General features: G+C 41.6%; 1 protein-coding gene across 5 annotated transcripts in view; it reads left to right on the top strand.

Moving 5' to 3' along the window:
- Window positions 1-18,873, top strand: part of ITGAM (integrin subunit alpha M) — a 61,386-nt gene extending 42,513 nt beyond the window's left edge. For 2 of the 5 annotated variants that reach the window (XM_011378585.1, XM_023522470.1), the window contains 18 exons: window positions 5,043-5,183; window positions 5,274-5,486; window positions 10,508-10,638; window positions 10,733-10,896; window positions 12,613-12,767; window positions 12,862-12,993; window positions 13,160-13,233; window positions 13,460-13,601; window positions 13,697-13,819; window positions 14,372-14,451; window positions 15,251-15,334; window positions 15,675-15,750; window positions 16,651-16,758; window positions 16,938-17,021; window positions 17,175-17,288; window positions 17,375-17,476; window positions 17,742-17,852; window positions 18,316-18,873. In XM_011378585.1, coding sequence (XP_011376887.1) covers window positions 5,043-5,183; window positions 5,274-5,486; window positions 10,508-10,638; window positions 10,733-10,896; window positions 12,613-12,767; window positions 12,862-12,993; window positions 13,160-13,233; window positions 13,460-13,601; window positions 13,697-13,819; window positions 14,372-14,451; window positions 15,251-15,334; window positions 15,675-15,750; window positions 16,651-16,758; window positions 16,938-17,021; window positions 17,175-17,288; window positions 17,375-17,476; window positions 17,742-17,852; window positions 18,316-18,387 — 2,106 coding nt within the window. In that variant the 3' untranslated portion in view covers window positions 18,388-18,873. The remainder of the gene's footprint in view (window positions 1-5,042; window positions 5,184-5,273; window positions 5,487-10,507; window positions 10,639-10,732; window positions 10,897-12,612; window positions 12,768-12,861; window positions 12,994-13,159; window positions 13,234-13,459; window positions 13,602-13,696; window positions 13,820-14,371; window positions 14,452-15,250; window positions 15,335-15,674; window positions 15,751-16,650; window positions 16,759-16,937; window positions 17,022-17,174; window positions 17,289-17,374; window positions 17,477-17,741; window positions 17,853-18,315) is intronic. The other 3 variants (XM_011378586.1, XM_023522468.1, XM_023522469.1) reach the window with 3 other exon arrangements.
- Window positions 18,874-22,125: the final 3,252 nt, after the last annotated feature.

Genomic DNA, 22,125 nt, shown 5'->3' with positions numbered 1-22,125 from the left:
AAGAAATGCCCTTCTTTGTTTTTTTGTTACGGCCTTTGTTTTAAAGTATATTTTGTTTGATATAAGTATTGCTCCCTCAATTTTTTTTTCATTTCCATTTCATGATGTTTTGTTTTCCATTCCTTTACTTTCAGTCTGTGTGTTTTTCGATCTGAAGTGGGTCTTGTAGGCAGCATATGTATAAGTCTTTTTCTTAAAAAAATTATTCAGCCACCCTATGTCTTTTGATGGGAACATTTAGTCTATTTGCATTTTAAATAATTATAGATAGTTATGTAATTATTGCCATTTTATTTATGTCCTCCCTTCTTCTTCTTAAAAAAGTCCCTTTAATATTTATTGTAATACTGGTTTAGTGGTGATGAGCTCTTTTAGCTTTTTCTTGCATGGTAAGCTCTTTAGCTCTCCTTCAATTCTAGATGATAGTCTTGCTGCATAGAGTAATCTTGGTTTTAGGTCTTTGTCTTAGATCATTTTGAGTACTTTGTGCTATTCCCTTCTAGCCTGCAAAATTTCTGTTGAGAAATCAGCTGATAATCTTATGGGGGCTCCTTTGAATGTAACTAACTGCTTTTTTCTTGCTACTTTTAAGGTTCCCTCTTTGTCTTTAACCTTTGACATTTCAGTTATGATATGTCTTGGGGTGGGCCTTTTTGAGTTCATTTTGTTTGGAACTCTGAACTTTCTGGACTTGTATGTTCATTTCCTTTACCAAGTTGAGGAAGTTTTTAGTTATTTATTCAAGTAGGTTTTCAATCCCTTGCTCTGTCTCTTCTTCCTCTGGTATCCCTATGATGTGAATGTTGGCATGCTTGACTCTGGCCCAGAGGTCCCTTAAAATATTCTCATTTTTAAAGTCCTTTTTCCTTTCTATTGTTCTGATTGGGTGTTTTCTGCTACCATATCTTCCAGGTTGCTGATTTGATCTTCTGCTTCATCTAATCTGCTGTTGATTTCCTCTAATGTATTCTTCATTTTAATTGTTGTATTATTCATTTCTTTTTTTTTAAAAAAATTTTTAATTAAGTTTATTGGCGTAACATTGGTTAATACAATTATATATTTTTCAGGTGGTATTATTCATTTCTGACTGGTTCTTTTATATGGTTTCTGTGTCTTATTTTATGTTTACTATCTCTTTGTTGAAGTTCTCCCCTAAGTTTATTAAGCATACTTATAACCAGTGTTCTGAATTCTTTATCTGGTAGATTGCTTATCTTATTTTGTTTAGTTCTTTTTGTGGAGCTGTGTCCTGTTTTTTCATTTGGGACATTTTTGTTTTTCTTCTCAATTTGGCTGACTCCCTGTGTTCGTCTCTATGTATTATGTATATTTGATATGTCTCATCGTCTTGAGATAATGGCTTTATGTAGAAGGTGTCCTATGGGGTTCAGTGGCACTGTCTCCCTGGTTATCTGAGCTGGATGCTCCAAGAATGTCCCCTGTGTGGTTATTTGTGTCCTCATCTTGTAGGTGAGCCTCAATTGGCACATCATTGGGTGGGGTTGTCTCTCAGGATAACTGGCTGTGAGGGCTGGCTGTTGTGTGGGAGCTCATCCCACAGAGTGGGAGTCACTTTAGCAGGGCTCTGTTGCCAACTGAGTTCACCTTTTGGATATGTCATTTGTGGAGTTGGTTGGGTGGTGCTCTGGTATGTTCTGAAGCTGGCCACTGGGTGTAGTGGTTTTGGAGCCTCTTGTCATGGACTCTGGTGCAGGCCAAGATCAGCCGTCACTTGTGCTTGGCTTGGGGCCACCTCGTAGGATCCAAAAAGTGATATATGTTTGGTTGCTGCTTGTGATGGGCTTGGAATTGCTTGTGAGAGGCTATGCTGTGAACTAAGACTGGCTGCCACTTGTGTCAGAATGGGGACCCTTTGATGGGTACTATAATGCAAGCTGAGGCCAGCCACCACTTGTGTTGGGCTTGTAGCTGCTTAGTTGAAACTGTGTTCCAAGCCAAGACTTGCTGTCACTTATGCCAGGCTTGGCCACCTGATGGGTGTTACAATGCAAGTTAGGACTGGTTGCTGCTTATGTGAGGTTTGGGGCCACTTAGCAAAAGGTATAAGGCATGCTGAGGCTGCCACGGCTCATTTGGAGTTTGTGGACCTTTGAGAGATTTTAGGAAAGTCTACAGCATGAGCCAAAGCTGGCCACTTGTGTAGAGGAACTGCTGAAAGAGACTTGGGCTATGTAGGAGAGATGGGTGGGGTCGATTCTCAGAGAGTCACCAGAGCGCAGGGAATGGTGTTAGCCAGGTTAGTGGGGAGCTCAGATCTGGTGCCCACCTACGCTGGGCCTGTGGGCTTGGAGGAACAATGGTGGCTGCCAGCACTTCCATCCCTGGAGAGAGTTGCTTTAACCCTGCCCTTCCAGTCCTCACCCTGAAGTTAGTCAATTAGTTCCTCCTAGTATGCCCCTAACACTTTTCAAGCTGCTGTTCCTGTGCTGGAGGTTAAGAGTGAGTGAGTTTGATAGTGAGTGAGTCTGTGTGTGGGCCCTTTAAGAGCAGCACATTGGTCTCCAGCAGCCCTTTGTATTTCTCCAATGCAATTCCCTCTGGTTTTTATAGCCAGGTGTTATGGAGACTCTTCTTTCTGGCACCGGTGCCTGGGTTGTGGAGCCTGATGTGAGGCTGGACCCCTAATTCCTCAGGGGGAACCTCCATAGCTGAGATATCCCTCCCAATTCTTAATTACCACACCGTTGATATGGGACCTGCCCATTTCACATCTCTGCCCCTCCTACCAGTCTTGATGTGGCTTCTTCTTTATATCCTTAGTTATAGGACTTCTGTTCAGCTAGTCTTCAGGTGGTTCCCAATGATGGTTGTTCTGTAATTTAGCTGTAATTTTGATGTGATCATTAGAAGAGATGAACAGAGTTTACCTTTTCTACCATCCTGACCAGAAGCCTCTAGTCAATTGATTTTCAATAAAGGCACGATGACAATTCAATGGAGAGCTCTATGGTGCTGGAACAATTGGACATGCATAATAAAAAACAAAAGAAAATGAAAACCTCTACCGATATCTCATATCATATTAAGATTAATTCTAAATGGATCATAGAGCTAAATGTAAAATCTGAAACTATAATACTTGTGGAAGGAAACATAGGAGGAAATCTTTGTGACCTTGTGTTAAACAAAGAATTCTTAGATATGCTATAAATGTAGTCCATAAAGGAAAAATTGATAAATAAAAATTCATTGAAATAAAAAGTTTTTGCTCTGTGAAAGACACTATTAAGAGAATGAACAGATAAGCTAAAGAGACTGGGAGAAAATATTTGTAAGTCTTCCTTCTTTTGTTATTACATATTTGACAAAGGACTTAAATTCAGAATATATGATAAAGATCTCTTGAAATTCAACAACAAGAAACAGTTAAAAAATAAGCAAAATATTTGAACAGACACTTCACCAAAGAAGGTGTATAGATGGCAAAGAAGCAAATGAAAATATGTTCCATGCTAATAATCATCAAGGAAATACAATTAAAATCATAATTAGATGCTACTGCACATGTATTAGAAATAAATTGACAATATCAAGTACTGGCAAGGATGTTTATCAATGAAAACTCTCATACATTGCTGTCAGAATGAAAAATGGCATGCCTACTTTGGAAAACAATTTGTCAGTATCTTATAAAGTTCAACATACAGTTACCATAACAGCAATACCTCTCCTAGATATTTACTATTTACCTAGGAGAAATAAGTATAGATATTCACATGAAAACCTGTATATGAAAGTTTCTAGTGGCTCTACTCATAATTGCCCAAAACTGGAAACAACCCAAGTGTCACTCAGCTGGGGAATGGATAAAAAAACTGTGGTGTATACAATGGAATATGCACTAGAAATAACAAGAAATGGAATACTGATACATGCAACACCATGGATGAATATAAATGTTATTCTAGCTGAAAGAAGCCAGACCTGAAAGGCTATATACTATATAATTCCATTTATATAACATTTTGGAAAAGGCAAAACTATAGGGACAGAAAAGAGATGAGTAGTTGCCAAGGACTGGTGATTGAGAGAAGAGGTTGATTCTAGTGAGGCATGATAAAACTGTTCTGTATCTTGACTATGGTGATGGTTACATGACTAGTGTTTTGTCAAAACTCATGAAACTACACCAAGAAGGCTGGATTTTATTGTAAGTAAATTATATCCTAATAAACCTGACCTAAAAACAAAAAAAATTCTACTGACTTTAGATTGATGCTTAAGTGTCTTTGTTGAGCTGTCATTAAGGCCTCCCTCAGTGCTGTCTGGGGCAGGAGTCATGTCTTGATATCCCCTGAATTTTTTCTTTCCTAGAACTTGCCCTAATTTGAAATTGCTATCTTTATCTGTTACTATTATCTCAGCTCTACCATGCTACACTGAGAGCCCTGGAAAGGCTCTGTGTCTCCACTACCTAGCCTCATGCTCAGCAAATAACAAACCCTTGTTTGTTGAATAAATGAATGAACGAATGACTAAATGGATGAATCCTATGGGTGAAGTCTACATACTGACATTGAACCTACTTTTTTTTTTTAACATATTTTAAAAATTCTTTTAAAAGGTAAACATTATTTTTCAATACCACACAAAAGTATTCCTGCAGCAATATTTATTTTTAATACAAGCCAGTTGATTCCTTATTAGCCGGACTGCCAACTCTGATTTTTCACTCTCCTAAAGACTTCCAATGTATTGAGAAGATATCCTGTCTGCTCTTGTAAGCTTTTCTGTCTGTGTTTTCCAATCCAAGTTCTTTGCTATCTTAATCTCCCTGAAACACCATTTGGAGTAAATCCTTACCCACTGCTCACCAAATCTATAACATGCTTCTCTCTCCGGCAGCACATCCAAATGAGAATTTATCATGAATTATATAGAGGATCACATCTGCTCCAAGGGCTTTCCCCAGAAGGCATGATATTTTTCATAGTGGAATCGCCCCCCGCGCCCCCTGACCCCTTCCCGCTCTGCTTTAGGTGGGAAGTGGTATGCGATCCTGGCCTTGTCTCTTTCAGATCGGCTCCTACTTCGGGGCCTCGCTCTGCTCTGTGGACGTGAATAGAGATGGTAGTTCCGACCTGGTCCTCATCGGGGCCCCCCATTACTATGAGCTGACTCGGGGGGGCCAGGTGTCTGTGTGCCCCTTGCCCCGGGGGGTGAGTGGCTGATGGGACCTGGGCTGGGTGGGGCCTGGGTGTGGGGTGGAGAAGTTGCCAGGGTTGGGGGCTGGCACTGTTTTTGTTTAGCAGAGGTCTAGGTGGCAGTGTAACGCTGTTCTCCGTGGGGAGCAAGGCCATCCCTGGAGTCGCTTTGGGGCAGCCCTGACAGTGCTGGGGGACGTAAATGGAGACAAGCTGATGGACGTGGCCATCGGGGCCCCAGGAGAGCAGGAGAACCGGGGTGCTGTCTACCTATTTCATGGAACCTCAGAACTGGGCATCAGCCTCTCCCACAGCCAGGTGAGGCCCTATCACTGTCCCTATCATGACAGTAGCCTCTTTGCTGATCTGTTGCTTTCTAATTCAGGTTTCTCACAGCTGCCAGATTAGTTCTTCCATTACTCCTTTTCAGAATTTTAAAAATATAACACACTTCACAGAAACCTCAAAGACTCCTCAATTCTAAATTCTTACCACAACTAAAGAAGGTCTTAGGGGCACCAACACCCACACTGTACCGATAAGATTAAGGCTTAGAGGTAGAAATGAGAAGCTGGAAGTGTTGGGATGTAGGCATTCCTTTTTTCCGAATCTCAGTCTAGTAGGGTAACCAAAAGTCATGGTTTGCCTAGGTCTATCCCAGTTTTAGCACTGAATATCTCCCATCAGAGGAAACCCTACCAGAACTGCATGCATCATGGGGCTTGTGACTTGTGCAGACAGACAGGGCCCCTCTCGGGGAATTAAGAACATTTTCAAATTTATAAGCAAAGTTAAAAGAACTGTACTGTAAACACCTATATATTTACAACCTAGAATCTACAATTAACATTTTACTAGATTTACTTGATCACATAGTCATTCTTCCTCTACAGTCCATCTTATTTAATTAAGGAATTCAAAGTAAGTTGCAATATTAGTCTACTTCACCTATAAATACTTCAGCATGTATATCATTAACTAATATTTGCTTACTGTTAGTTTTAAGATAAAATTTATAAATAAGACATGCACAAATTTTTAGCCATTCAATGACTTTTGACAAATGCATATACCTGTGTAACCAACCCTCCTAACAAAATACAAAACATCATCACTCCAGAAAGTTCCCTCCTGCCTTTTCCCAGTCAATTTCTGAACCCACTCCATCCCAGAGGAAACTGCAGTTCTGATTATTTTTCACCACAGATTAGTTTTACCCATTCTAGAACTTTATATAAAAGGAATAGTACGCTATATTGCCCCCAGTATATTTTTTTACAGGCTCTTAAGTTGTCATCAGGGCTAAGAACCACTGCCTTACCCACTTCTTTCTGTATCATGGCACCTCTTTCCATAATTGTGTGAATATTCTAATTATGCCTCTTTTCATTTGGTGCCTTTTGCTTCTCTGTGTGAATGGGGTTTGAAGGCTCTGATTTTACTTAACTTTTATTACAAAAGCTTTACATGCCTGTACAAATTTATAAATCTAAAGTAAACAGTGATACAGTAAAGTCATAGCGTTCCTATACTCTAATAATGAAGCATCAGAAACAAAGTGGAAAAAATCTTTCCTTTTGCAATTGCAACAAAAGAATAAAATACTTAGGAATAAATCTAATAAAACAAATAAAGGGCTTATATAATGAAAACTATAAGACTCTATTAAAAGAAATCGAAGAAGATACAAAGAAATGGAAAGAATTGGAAGAATTAACATAGTTAAAATGACCATGTTACCTAAAGCATTATGCAGATTTAATGCAGTCTCCATCAAAATCTCATCAGTGTTTTTTAAAGAAATAGAACAAAAAATCATCAGATTCGTATAGAAGCACAAAAGACCCCCAATTGCTAAAGCCATCCTGAGAAAAAAGAATGAGGCTGGAGGCATCACTCTGCCTGACTTTAAATTATACTACAAAGTGACAGTAAATCAAAACGACATGGTACTGACAGCAAAACAGACACACGAACACACACAGTGGAACAGAATCGAGAGTCCAGAAGTAAACCCATATTTATATGGGCAAATAATTTTTGACAAAGAAGCCAAAAACATTCAGTGGAGAAAGGAAAGCCTGTTCAATAAATGATGCTGGGAAAACTAGAAAACCACCTGCAAAAGAATGAAACTAGATTGTTGTCTATAACCATACATCAAAATTAACTCAAAATGGATTAAGGACCTGAATATAAGACCTGAAACAATAAAGTGCATAGACGAAAACTTAATAACTAAACTCAAGGACCTTAGACTTAAAGAGGATTTTATGAATTTGACCTCAAAGGCAAGGGGAGTAAAAGCAAAAGTAAATGAATGAGACTACATCAAACTAAAAAGCTTTTGCTCAGCAAAAGAAATCATCAATAAGGTAAAGAGAGAACCATCTGAATGGGAAAATATATTTGCAAGCAACACCTCCAATAAGGGCCTAATATCCAAAATATATGAAGAACTCATAAAACTCAATAACAAAAACAAACGATCCAATCAAAAATGGGCAGAAGACCTGAACAGACACTTCTCCCTAGAGGACATACAAATGGCAAACATACAAAAAGATGTTCAACATTTCTAGCTATTAGGGAAATGCAAATCAAAACCACAGTTAAGATACCATCTCACACTTATTAGAATAGTTATGATCAATAGGACAAGTAATAACAAACGTTGGAGAGGATGCGGAGAAAAAGGAACCCTCATGCACTGCTGGTGGGACTGCAAATTGGTACAGCCACTATGGGAAACAGTATGGAGATTCCTCAAAAAACTAAGAATTGATCTACCATATGATCCAGTAATCCCTCTACTGGGTATTTACCCTAAAGACTTGAAAACTCATATCCAAAAAGATATTTGCACACCGATGTTCATAGCAGCACTATTCACAGTGACCAGGACATGGAAGCAACCGAAGTGTCCTATGATAGATGTTTGGATAAAGAAGCTGTGGCACATATATACAATAGAATATTACTCAGCCATAAGAAGAGATGAAATACTGCCATTGCGACAACATGGATGGACCTCGGGATAATCATGCTAAGCGAAATAAGCCAGACAGAAAAAGGTGAAAGTTACATGCTATCACTTATATGTGGGATATAAACCTAAAAGCAACAAATGAGCAGGACAAACAAACAGAGACTCATGGACATGGACTATAGACTAGTGGTTAGCAGAAGTCTATAGAGTAGTGATTACTGGTGGGGGGAAGAAGGGGGAGGTAGACTCGGTAAAGGGAGTCAAACATAGGGTTTAAGGAGAGGATGAAGTGGATAAAGGGGATCAAATATATGGTAGCTGAAGGAAACTGGACTTTGGGTGGTAATCACATAATAGAATATACAGATGTCAAATTATAATGTGCACCTGAAAATTATATAATTGTATTAACCAATGTTACCCCCAATAAACTTAATAAAAAAAGAAATAAAGTAAACAGTGATACCCCTACTCTCTTCCCTTTATCTGCACCATAACTCAACCCACAAAGAAAAACAAGGGTTAGGGGAGAGTACTTTATGTGTCCACATACATGCATGCACACACACATGCACATATGCACACATCCCCCACAGACTTTGAAGTTAAAACCAAATGCAAAAAGGATCATGCTATCCTATTGTTCTACTGTTTGCATTTTTTACTTGCTTTTTTTCCCTGTGATTAGGGTAGGGGGTGCTCCGTTTTGGACAAGCAAACCTGCTATGGCTCTCTCAACTATTACATTATACATAATTTGAAAACAAAACTTCCTCTCAACAGAATACAATAAATTTTTCTCAAAAAAAATTGAGGTATAATGTGTGTACACACAAAATTTAATTGATGAATTTTCATATTATCTGTGAACCTGAGTAAGCAATACCTAAATTAAGATATAGCAAATTTTCAGCATCCCATGCTTCCTTTCAGTTGACAAATCATTTTTAAAATTGTGGCATAACAAAGAAACAAAGAAAGGCATTATATAATGATAATGGAATTGATAAATCAAGAGGACATAACCCTTGTAAACATATTCTCATCCAACATAGGAGCACCTACATACATAAAGCATTATTGACTGACATAAAAGGAGAGGTAAACTGTAATACACTTATAGTACTAGAATTTAACACCCTATTGACACCAATGGACAGATCTTCCAGGCAAAGAATCAACAAGGAAACAATGGGCCTAAAAGACACACTAGACTAGATGGATTTAATGGATATTTTCAGAACATCCTACCCCAAAGCAGCAAAATACACATGCTTCTCAAAAAGCGCACATGGAACATTTTCTAGGAAAGATCTTATGTTAGAACACAAAACAAGTCTCAATAAATTTAAGAAGACAAATCATATCAACCATCTTCTCCAATCGCAATGGTAGGAAATTAGAAATAAACTACAAGAAAAAACTGGAAAATACACAAACACATGAAGGCTAAATAACATGCTACTAAACAATGAATGGGTTGTCAATGAGATCAGGGAAGAAATCAAAAGATACCTAGAGACAAATGAAAACACAACTCAAAATCTATGGGACACAGCGAAAGCACTCCTAAGAGGAAAAGTCATAGCAATATAGGCCTACCTCAAGAAATAAAATTGTAGTTAAACACACATGACAGAAAATTTTAACCTTTTTAAAGTGTACAGTTCAGTGGCATTAAGTACAGGATAAAAATTCTTTAACCTTTTCTTTTTAAATTATGTGTTACTCTTTCAGTGTTATTCTTGCACATATATTAGAGACTCAAAGTTCTTAAAGGTTTATTATGAAGAATAACGATTTCCATACCTATATTGTTATTTTCTTTTATTTCTCCCTCTCTTGAAGAAACTACTTTTAGTTCTTTAGATAATTCTCTATACTTTCTAATGGCATGATTATCTTCCTGGTGTCTTGATGTTTGTTTTAGCTTTGACTTCCCTCTATGGGAGGTGAGGACTGAGCTCCTTTAGACTCCTGTTGCCACGTATTCAAATGGCTTCTACTCCTTCTCTCACTCTTTATATTTATATGATGATTTTGGTAAGATGAATATTTCGTGTTTGCATTATCCTAACTATGTAAATGAGATTCAGTTGAATAAAGTAGTATATGATGTAACTTCTTTCCTGTAAAACTATTTGTTTTCCTTCAAAAACTAGGTAATTAATGGAAACTTTGGGTGTCATCTCAAGACTGTGATCTGAAGCTGAATAGTTGCTGTAATTCCTTGAGAAGTTGTGGGATTTGAATGGGGCTTAGACAATCTCTCTTTGGGTCACCCTGGGCAACTGTTACACATTTCCTTATTCTTTCCCACTCTTTCTCTCCTCCTCTTTTCTACCCTCAGCGAATTGCAGGCTCCCAGCTCTCCTCTAGGCTCCAGTATTTTGGACAGTCACTGAGTGGGGGCCAGGACCTCACAATGGATGGACTGGTGGATCTGGCTGTGGGGGCCCAGGGGCATGTACTGCTGCTCAGGTGAGAACTTCTTTCAGAGCACACCAGGTGTCTTCCCTCTAAGGAGCAGCTTTGCTGTCTTAAGGCTCCTGATGGCCCTTTGGTGTCCCTACAGGTCCCAGCCTGTGCTGAAAGTTGAGGTGACCATGGAGTTCACACCCAGGGAATTGGCAAGGAATGTGTTTGAGTGTCGTGAACATGTGATGAAAGGCCAGACTGCTGGGGAGGTCAGAGTCTGCCTCCGTGTTCACAAGAGCACACGGGACCGGCTGAGAGAAGGTGAGGATGGGGAATAAGTCTCAAAAGGTTAAATGATGGGTGGCCTAGCCTTTTCAGCCTTCTTGGCAGTCCAAAGCAAAGTCCTCATAGCCTCTGACAGCCTTCTTGCTCTGACAGCATTCCCTTGTTGGGTGGGGAGGCCCAGCAAACCCCATCAAAGAAGTGATCATGTGGCACTCCCTTACTCTCTCAGTTTTCCAGATAAACAAGGTCCCCATACCTGTGAATTAACCGAGATCTTTTTTTTTAACTGAGAGATAACTCATTCAAAAGGGAGGTTGTGTTGATAAAGCTAAACACAAATTCACAAAGTGTTCAGGCATGCATTTTATCACAACTAACTTGACTTCTTCCCTTGTTTCTACTTTTAAAGAGTGGCATTGTGCTTGGAGTGGGGGAATAGTAGTCGTGGTACTAGAGAGAAATAGGGGAGATCATAAAACTAGGTGTCTAGTAGTAATCTTATTGTTCTAAGGAGACAGCAGTCAGAGTTTGGAGCAGCCAGCATGGCTAGAAATGAGAACGAAGTCTTGGAGAGTAGAGGATTACAGAGAAAGTGTCCTCCAAGTTTACATAGAAATTCCTCTCAAGTCATTGGCTGGCTCTTAAGCCATGCATGTGCAGGTCAGTACTCCAAGGCACTCAGTAGAAGACAGAAACTGGAGAGCCAAAGAGTGTAGTAGAAATTCAGCAGCTTCCCAGTGCTAGGGAAATAGAGATTTTGGAGAGACCTTGGTAAACAACTTGGTCTTTCTATTAGGACAATGTCCATCGAGTCCAGCAACCAAGGGAAACAATAGACAATACAAATAGACCAATAGGTGATTCAGAAATTTTATCAGGTAGAAATTTAAAACATAACTTCAATTATTATATTTAAGAAAAGAGAGAAAATGATGGAGAACTTTGGAAAAGACTTGAAATTCATAAAATTGGATCAAATGGAAATTCTAGCACTGAAAAATATACTGACTGAAATTAAGAATTCAATAAACGAATTTAATAGATTAGAAGCAGAACAGAGAGTTAGTGAACTGAAAAGTAAATCAATTGAAAATGCTCCAATTAACACACACAGAGAAAAGGATTAAAACTACAGAGAGAAACCATACAAGATGTATGGGACATGGTGAAAGACTTAATAAACATGTAATTGGAATTCTAAAAGGAATGGGGGGGGGGTGGAGAGAGAGAGAGATTGAGATTGGGAGAGAGAACAAGAGAGAAGCAACAGTTGAAGAAATAATGGTGAAGAATTTTCTAAATCAATGAAAGACAGCAAGATTCTCTACCAAATTAAAGTAGAATAAATATAAAAGAAATAATACGCAGTACATATATCAGTGTATACAACATTACACACTGTACCATACCAAGGTACAAACTGCTGAAGACCAAAGACAAAGAAAAAATGTTAAAAGCACCCAGAGATATATGCTTAATTTTCTATTATGTAGCAGAAAAGCTACCATTTACTGAGCACTTACTATATGGCAGGCACTATACTAAATGCTTTATAGACACTATTTCATTTCATTTTCACCATTGAGAAGGTACAGTTATTGTCCTCGATTTAAAAATAAAGAATTGAGACTCAAAGAGGTCAGATAACACCCCAAATCATACAGCTAGGGAGCAGAGGAGCTGAGCCTCGAACACCTGCCTGTCTGACCCCAAAGCCAAAATCCTCACAACTGTGATGCCCTGCCCCTTCAGGAGATATCCAGAGCATTGTCACATATGACCTGGCCCTGGACCCAAGTCATCAGCTTTCCCGGGCCATCTTTGATGAGACAAAGAACAACACATACAGACAGACTCAGAGCTTGGGGCTGAATCGGAAATGTGAGACCTTGAAGCTACAGTTACCGGTGAGCAGTGGGTAGCCACATTTCTGGCTCCTCCAAGCGTGGGTGGGCTTGGGAAGCTGAGGAAGCAGACCCCCAAACCCTTGCTATCTCTCAGGATTGTGTAAAGAACTCAGTAACTCCGATTGTCCTTCGCCTCAACTTCTCTCTGGTGGGGCAGCCCTTGTCCTCTTTTGGGAACCTCCGGCCAGTGCTGGCTGTGGATGCTCAGAGACTCTTCACAGCCTTGGTGAGTCCTGGAGTTGGGGTCCTGCAGGGGAATGGAAGGGACAAGAGGCCAAGATTGTTGAAGCTCATTTTATTTCAAATAATTTTATTTCAATATTTTATTGTTTCTTTTCATATTATTTCGTTATTTCCTTTTATTTCATTTTATCATATTCTATTTTTCGCAGTTTCCCTTTGAGAAGAATTGTGGTAATGACAGCATCTGCCAGGATGACCTCAGCATCGCCTTCAGTTTTATGAGGTGAGCTTCTTTCCCTCATTGCTACCTTCAAGCCTACACTGAGAACTGGTGCTCTGTTTTCTCTCCTGGTCCCTAAGGGAGCCTGGCACAGATCAGCTGGAGGTGTTTGTATGGTTGCCCCATCCACCGTCTTCCATCTCCAAGAGCTCACACCTCTTTCCCAACAGAGCAGACTTGCCACAGGGAAGCCTTCAGCATCTCATGGCCTGCCTTATTCCTCCCACAGCCTGGACACCCTGGTGGTGGGTGGTCCCCGGGACTTCAACGTGACGCTGACTGTGAGAAACCAGGGCGAGGATTCCTACAAGACTCAAGTCACCTTCTTCTACCCTCCTGGCTTGTCCTATCGGACTGTGTCAGGGGTCCAGGTAGCCAAACCTTTCATAGGCTCCATTTGACTTTGCTTTTCTGGTCCCCATGGCTAGTGGTTGTAATCACCACTTCTGCCTCTCTTGCTTTCCAGAACTGGCACTCATGGCGATCCTGGCATGTGACCTGTGAGTCTGATACCTCCATCAAAGGTCCTGATGCCTTGCAGAGCTGCAGATGCAACATAAATCACCCCATCTTCCCAGAAAAGTCAGAGGTCAGGCTGTGGGCTTCTCCTCACCTTTTCTTTTTCATCTTCTAAATTCTTTTTTTTTTTTTTAAAGTAGAGTTTCCTTTTTTGAGAAGCAGTTTTATTGAGATATAATCCATATACCACACAATTCACCCATTTAAAGTATATGATTCAATGGCTCTTAGGTTGTTCAAAGAGTTGTGAATCTATCATCATGATCATTTTAGAATATTTTCTCACCCCAAGAAATGACCCTGCTCCTCTTAGCCATCAACCCCAGTCCTCCTATCTCTCCCAGCACTAGGCAACCACTTTCCGTCTCTAGATTTGCCTATTCTGGACAGTTAATATAAATGGAATCATATGATATGTGGTCCCTTGTGACTGGCTTCTTTCACTCAGCATGTTTTCAAGGATATCCATGCTGCAGCATGTGTCAGGACTTCATTTTTACTGCTGAGTAATATTCTGTTGTATGGATGTACCACATTTTATTTGTCCATTCTTCAGTTAATGAATATTTGGGTGTTTCTTCTCTTCTATACTTGTCACTGTCTCTCCTTTCTCTAACTCCAGGTCACCTTTAATATCACATTAGATGTGGAATCTAATGCTTCCCTTGGAAACAGAGTACTTCTCAAAGCCAGTGTGACCAGGTATGTTGTGCCTGGCCTCCTACAAGCATCCTCTCTTTTGAGGCCCCAACCCTCTGCCCGGGGTGAACCATTGCCCTCTCCCCACTGGTTCTCCCTTCAGCTCATTCAACAAACACTGAATGAGCACCCACCATGTGCCAGGCATTGTGGTCAGTACTGGTGGGGCAGGAATGGACAAGACAGCTGTGGTTATTGCCTTCACAGAGGTTATAATTTAGTGGCAAAAATAGGCAGGAAAGCTTGTGATTATAATATTGTATGAAATAAACTATGTCCTGTGTTCTTGGGAGTTTGGCATTCAGAGAAGATTCCTGAAGAAATGTTTAGGCTGAGTTAACCAAGCAAAGGCATAAATGGAGGATAGGCATGAAGACAGAAAGAAGGAAGAGTGTACCAAGCAAAGCCTGGGGACTGGAAAGATCAGGCTGTTTTTAAGTATGGCTTAAGGATATAATGTAGGATTTAGAATTGGTTAGATATCAGCAGTGTCATAAAATGACTGATGGGTGCTCTTAGGAAATTTGCAGTTTAACTTGGGAGTGACATGATCACATCTGCATGCTAGAAAGATCACCCTCCAGGAGGGCTGGGGATTGGTATGGGAACAGTTTTAAACTCAAGGACCAATGAGAAGAAGGCACTGCAGACATCCAGGTAAGTAGTTATGGGCCTGGGCTAAGTAGATTCAGGGGGTAGAGAACAGTGGGGTTTAGGATTTAGAGAGAATAGGACTTGGTGGTTGGTTGGAGGTGGAGGGTCGGGGAGAGGGAAAAGAAAAGAACTCTCTGTTTCTCTTCAGTGATAACAACATGCCCAGGACCAACAAAACTGAATTCCAGCTGGAGCTGCCTGTGAAATACACTGTCTATATGGTGGTCGCCAGGTAATGGCTTCTAGGGCTTTATCTCTGCCTTTACCACTGGGCTGGACTTAGCCCATTGTTTATCTGTGTATATGTCTGTGCACACGTGTGCCTGTGTATTTGTGCACGAGTGTGTGTTTGTGCATATATTTATGCATGTGCGTGCGTGTGTGTGTGTGTGTGTGTGTGTGTGTGTGTGTGGCCTAAACTGGCACACACATTGTCCCTCCTGAACAGCATTCTCTCAGAGCTGTATTACCCATGGCCCTGTTCACCCCCTTACACACTTACCCTGAGACCTCCCTCTCAGAACACTCCTGATGTTCTGTTACCTCCTGTCCCTTCTTTTTTCCACCGTCAGCCATGAAGTCTCTACCAAATATCTCAACTTCACAGCTTCAGAGAAGACCAGCCATGTTATAAAGCATCAGTATCAGGTGGGGAGCTGAGGATCCAGGAAGGGAAATCAATGTGCTGAGAATGCAGAAATAGTGATGGGAAACAAGCCTCAGGTGCCTATTATGTTCCAGGCTCTGTTCCAAGTTTGCTTTCACTCTGCACATACACACACATATGTGCATACAGCTGTCGCCTTGGTTTGTAAAGGGGATTGATTCCAGGACCAACCCTCCCTCACCCCCAGCCATTACCAAAATTCACAGATGCTCAAGTTCCTTATATAAAGTAATATAGTATTTGTATATAACCTATGAACATTCTCCCTTATATTTTAAATTATCTCTAGATTACTTAGATACCCTGATGCAATGTAAAATCTATGTAAATAGTTGTTATACTATATTGTTTAGGGACTAATGACAAGAAAAAAAAGTCTGTACATATTAGGCAATTTTTGTAGGTCTAACTACATAGTACACGTCAACAACAATGTAACATTTTCTTCCTAAATACTTTCAATCCATGGTTGGTTGAATCCAAGGATGCAGAACCTGTGGATACAGAGGGCCGATTGTATACACACATCCATAATTCACTCATTTTATCTTCATAATAACTTTATGATGGAGGCACTATCATTTTCCCATTTACAGATGAAGAAACGAGCATAGAGAGGTTAACAAAATATGCCCATGGTCTCGCCACTAGTAAGTGGATGAGCCACTACTTAGGACTAACTTGTCTGACTCTTGAACATGTGTTTAACCACAACACATGACTACCTCCCAGAAAGCATCAAGTGGTAGGGCACTTTGGTCTGTGAGGCCTTATTTAGGTGTGCCAGGCTGTCAGGGGTGGGAGGCTGATTGTAGTTGCTTGTAGGAGCAGAAAGGCCAGAGCCCTGATATTCTTCCCCTTTCCCAACATACACCTTGTAGTTCAACAACTTGGGACAGAGGAGCCTCCCCATCAGTGTGGTCTTCTGGATCCCTATCCAGCTGAACAAGGTGGCTGTGTGGGAACATCCCCAGGTCACCTTCTCCCAGGTAAGTCTAGCTAGGCCTGAAGAGTAGGCCCAAATCCTCCCTCCACAGCCCTGGTCTTCCTAAAATCTCTGTTTTGGAGCCATTTCTGACTCTTCGCTGGTCTGGGCCATCTTACCCTCTTTGAGGGTGGACCCAGGAGCCCTCATTTCTCTCTTTTCACAGTGTCTGTCTTTCCTCAGAACCTCTCCAGTACATGCCACACTGAGGAGAGGGTCCCCCCTCACTCTGACTTCCTGGCCATGCTTAAGATGACCTCAGTGCTGGTAAGAATAAGCCTAACCCCAGATTCGGGGCCACATAGAGACTCAGCATTGTCCCCACATTGGTGCTGTCTCTCAACTGAGTGAGCTGAATGCACGGAGCATATTCTGCATTCAGCTTTCTTAGACATCTCTCCCTTCTCCTCCCTTCCCCAGAACTGCTCCATTGCTGTCTGTCAGAGAGTCCAATGTGACATCCTGTCCTTTGGCAGCCAAGAAGAATTCAACGTCACCCTTAAAGGCAACCTTTCATTTGACTGGTATATCAAAGTATGTGGGGTCCTGAGGCTCAACTGGGCCAGATATGATACTGCAGGGGGCCCATGGGTTCAGCTCCCACCCTCTCTCTCCCACAGACTTCACATAATTACCTTCAGGTTCTGAGCACAGCGGAGATCTTGTTTAATGACTTGATGTTTGCCCTGCTTCCAGGACAGGGGGCATTTGTGAGGGCCCAGGTATCTGTCTTGGGTACAGAGGGACAATTGGAAGGAGGAAGGGAGGCTGGGATTGGTGGACAGAGACGGAGAGAGATAGAGATTGATAGAGATTGGGAGGGTGGGAGAGGTGGGTGGAAGAGGGAAGACCGAGGGCTGGGGTTAGGGGCTTGGGGCGTGGTTAGTTACTGGGTTTATGGTGTACACAAGGTCTAGCTGGGGGACCCCCAGAAATCCAGAATCTGTCTCCTTTGATGCACCCCCACTTCCTCTCTCCCTGCCCTAGACAGAGACCAAAGTGGAGCCATATGAAGTGCACGACCCTGTACCACTTATTGTGGGCAGCTCTGTGGGGGGCTTGGTGCTCTTGGCCCTCATTACCATGGGACTGTACAAGGTATTCCTTCATGGCCCCCTTCCTGCTGGCTCCCATCTCCCTTTACTGCTTCTTACTCAGCAGCTTCATTCCTGGGTTTGACTCATAGCAGTGCTGCTAACAGTGTGATATTTGGCAAATCACAGATCCTTAGTTTCTTTAGCTGTAAAATGAGAATATAAATACCCATTTTGTGAAAGTACTTGAGCTAATATATGCAGAGCACTTAGAGTGCTCCTCGGTACAGAATGACCATTACATAAGGGGTAGTTCTTCCTCTCTTCCTTCTTATATTTTATATTTCTCTTCTGTCTTTACTGGCCCCAATATTGATGCCATCTCTCTCCCTGCTCCTTTTCCCATGTCCCTCAACACTCTGTCACATTATTCTTTGTCTCTGTTTCTCTGTCTCTCCTGGTCAGCATGGCCCTTACCTGCTCCCCTGGCTTCGGTGGCCTTTACTCCTCTGTCTCTGCTCCCACAGCTCGGTTTCTTCAAACGGCAGTACAAGGATATGATGAGTGAAGCTGGTCCTGAAACTGCCCCACCCCAGTAACAGCTCCTTCTCCATTGACTGGGCTCTCCTGAAGCAAGCAGACATGTCCATTAGGAGACTGGGGTGGTGATGTCTCACTCAGGAAAGACCTGCTTGGGTTTCCATTTCCATTCATGTGTGTGTGTGCAACTGTGCTCATGAGAGTGTGTGACTCAGATGTCTCTTGCATGGGGGCAAGTGCCTTCAGTACACCTTCTCAGGCACAAGGGAATTGCTTGGGCTTCCTTGTGTGAAGGTGCTGGTAGGCATTCCTCCTGGACAGAGGTGATGACGGGTCTTGTGGGTGAACTTAAAAGGAAAGCAGTAGATGCTCTCCCCACTGAAGGAAATGAGACCTCCCTTTGTGGATGAGCATGCAGACCTGCAGAAGCTTGTGTAGCTGGGACTGATACTGCTTGGAGAAACCAATGTAGAACCAGTATCTGGTTAGTCAACAGGAGCCTGTCCAAACCCATCCCACATGAGAAGTAAATATGTCCAATAAGCAATGATACACCTCCTTTTATCTATTTGTTTACTTGTTATTTTAATATTTCTTTTATTTTTTGAATTGATAAACCTGTCCAGAACACAAAAATCAAAAGATGTGCAAGGGTGTGTGGTGAAAAGTCTCCTTTACATCTGGTCCCCTCAGCCATTCAAGCCACTCCTAAAGGGTGGTCAAGGCTCTGTGTTTTGGAATCTCCTTCACAAAGACTCTAGGTGTATGCAAATGAATGCACATGTGTGCACGCACACACACACACACACACACACACACACACATGCTTTTTACACAAATGATAGAATACATTATTTATATTGTTCTGCATCTTGCTTTTTTCATTAATATAGCTCAGACATTGTTTCATATAAGATATAAAGTACTTTTTCATTCTTTTATGCATCTTAATAATATTTCATTGTGTGAGTGAATTATAGTGTATTTAACCAGTCTCCTTTTGATATGTTATTTCTAATCTCTCATGATTAAAACAATGGTGAATTAATAAATTGACTATGTCATTTTGCATATGTGTAAGGATATATTCCCAGAAGTTTGGGCTCTCCCGGAAGCAAATTCAAGATAAGAATTTGAGTGAAAAAAGTTTATTTAAGAGTGACCCCAGGAAATACCAATAGGGGAGGGGTGTGAAATGGGGAAAGGAAAGCAGCCAGTAAAGGGTGTGTTTTCAAAAGGGGCACCACTGTGAGCCTCTGTAGTGTAACCCTACTGGAGAGTTCTGGGAGCAAGTAGAACCTGCACTTTCACAGTGTCCCGCCCTAGAAGAGAAGGAGCTGGAGTATGTATACACCAGTTCCATAGAGTTACTGGCTGAGGGCTGCTCTTGGTGGGAAGGGGTGGGTGTTAATTCTCGGCACTTCTGGCTTGCTTGGAATGTGGCCAGAGTGGTTCTGGTGGCCAGAGAAATGGATATAGGTGCTGCCAGTTGGAAGTCTGACAGGTGAGTATAGCCCCTGGCAAGGCCCACAGGGATCCAAACAGGGCACCAACAGCACCTGCTACCTAAGGTGTTTGCAGGTAAAGTTTTGATAGCTGTCTCTGGGTAGCCCCCCTTTCTCCCCAGTGCTCATATTTCATACTTTGTCAATGCAGTAACCATGACTGTGGCTTGAGCATGCACCCTGTCTAATTCTCACACCAGTCCTGCTAAGTGGCCACCACTTACTATTTGATAGTATCTGAATTTCACTTATGAGGAAACCGAGCCTTAGAGATCATACCAACTTCCTGAGGTCATACAGATGAAAAGGGAATGGAGCTGGGATTCAAACCTGGCTCTGTCTGGCTCCAGACCTTGAGAAGCCTAGACCTTGAGAAGAATTGCAGCTTCTGCTCTCGCCCTCGCACAACTCGGAGACCCATTTAGTCTGTCGGTGAATGTGCAGCCACATATAGGAGATGACTGAGGCCCCCAGATGAGAGCCAGCACAACTCATGCATGAGATTATCATGAGCCTTCCGGCCCAGTCCTGCCATCTGATGACTGCAGCCACAGGCAAGGCCAACAAAAATGCCCAGATTGTCACCTCACAGAACTGTGAGAAATAATAAATGGTTGATGTTTCAATCCGCTGTATTTGGAGTGGTTTGTCATGATGCAGTGGATAACTAAGACAGCCACCCAATTAAAGAGCACATTTCCCAGTTTCCTTTGCAGCTAGGGATAGCTTTATGGCTAGGTTCTAGCTACTGGAATGTGAGTAGAGTCAGTGTACAACTTCGGAATCACATCCTCTGAGAGGAGCAGCATCCTCCCTTTCTCCTTAACATCTTTCTGTTTTCCTATGTGGTCCAAGAAAGTAAACTTGTGGTAAAGCCTGAAGTCTTTTTAATTGTACGACTGCCCCAAATCCTAGCATTTGAGTCTCTTCCTTCTTATCACAACTCATGACATGCCTGGCATCCAAAATGGAGGAGCTGGAAGTGTTCTCCTCTATGCATCCTTGGGATGGGCACAGACTTCAGTTATGCTTTCTCCATCTATAGGACCTTCCTGATGAGCCCACTTGGTTCGATCATTAAGGATTTATTTTCAGCCTCCGAGAGCACCATGGGGAGGTCCTATCCCCTTTTCCCTTTCCTCCTGGTGGCAAAATTACCTGACAGAGAATTTAACTAACCTGTTTCTTTCCTAGATGCATAAGAAAGGCACTAGGAAGGCATTTCCCCTCCCTCTCCTTTGAGAGACTATCTAGAGATGTGTGTCCTGGTGGTGTGGATTTCCCTGCCCCAGAGAAATCTCACATGCTTCTGGTTATTTTTTGAAACCCTTACTTCTTAACCACTTACAGTTTATAAAAGAGATTTCAAACTGGCAACTTTGGAGCCAAATTCAGCCCACAGATTTTATTTAGCACACTGGTTTTATTTGTTTATTTGATTTTGATTAGTTGCCGACATTTTTAAATTGAGAGATTTCTGAGAGAAATCTAGATTTATGGCCTCTCGAGAAATGGGAGTGTTTGGCAACATAAGACTACAGTTGAGCAGAGCCACCCTGTTAAGCAGGACTTGGCTCTCCAGTTCACTCCATATAGCCCTCCTATCTCTGAGGCCAGGGCCCACTGCATTTAAGGTAACCTTTGAGGCCCTGCATGATCTTGCCCCTGCAGCTCACTTCTGCTCCTACCCTTCTCTCTCAACCTCACATTTCTCAAATGAACCATATTTAAGGTAACAAACCAGGACCATTTTGAAAGTGAAAGGGAATGTGATTAGTAATTACACTGGAAAGTCAGGTCTAAACATGACTTATTGGAGACAGGTCAGAATATATCTGTGGTCCCCTACATTCCCCTTCATTTCTCAGCCTTTGCCCATGCTGTACCCTCTACCCAGAATTCACTTCCTCTCCTCCTTAACCTGGATCTTGTCTCAGCTTGTGTGTCACTTCTTCCACATCCTCCCAACTCTTTCTGAGAGAAGCTCTGCCTCTCATATGCTGTCACAATAACTTGGATTTCTTCCACTGGAGGGCAGGAACCCCTATGACAATATCTGGAACATGAAAAAAAAAAACAATTGCCAAATATATGTATTGAGTAAATGAATGAATGGAAAAATGAACAGGCTTGGGTAGCTTCTTGTTCTCTTTGTGTCCTCTACCAGAAGACAGTTCTCAAAAATCTGTTTCCTTACATCCCAACACATATCTTCAGGACCATATAGTATCTGACTGTATGTCAAAAATTTCTAAACCCTGAGAGACTGAATACACATGCACAATGGGCAGA

The sequence above is a fragment of the Pteropus vampyrus genome, unplaced genomic scaffold (genome assembly GCF_000151845.1).
Source record: "Pteropus vampyrus isolate Shadow unplaced genomic scaffold, Pvam_2.0 Scaffold347, whole genome shotgun sequence".
Classification (NCBI taxonomy): Eukaryota; Metazoa; Chordata; class Mammalia; order Chiroptera; family Pteropodidae; genus Pteropus; species Pteropus vampyrus.
The sequence above is the reverse complement of the archived record's forward strand: the minus strand, read 5'-3'. Positions and strand labels throughout refer to the sequence as shown.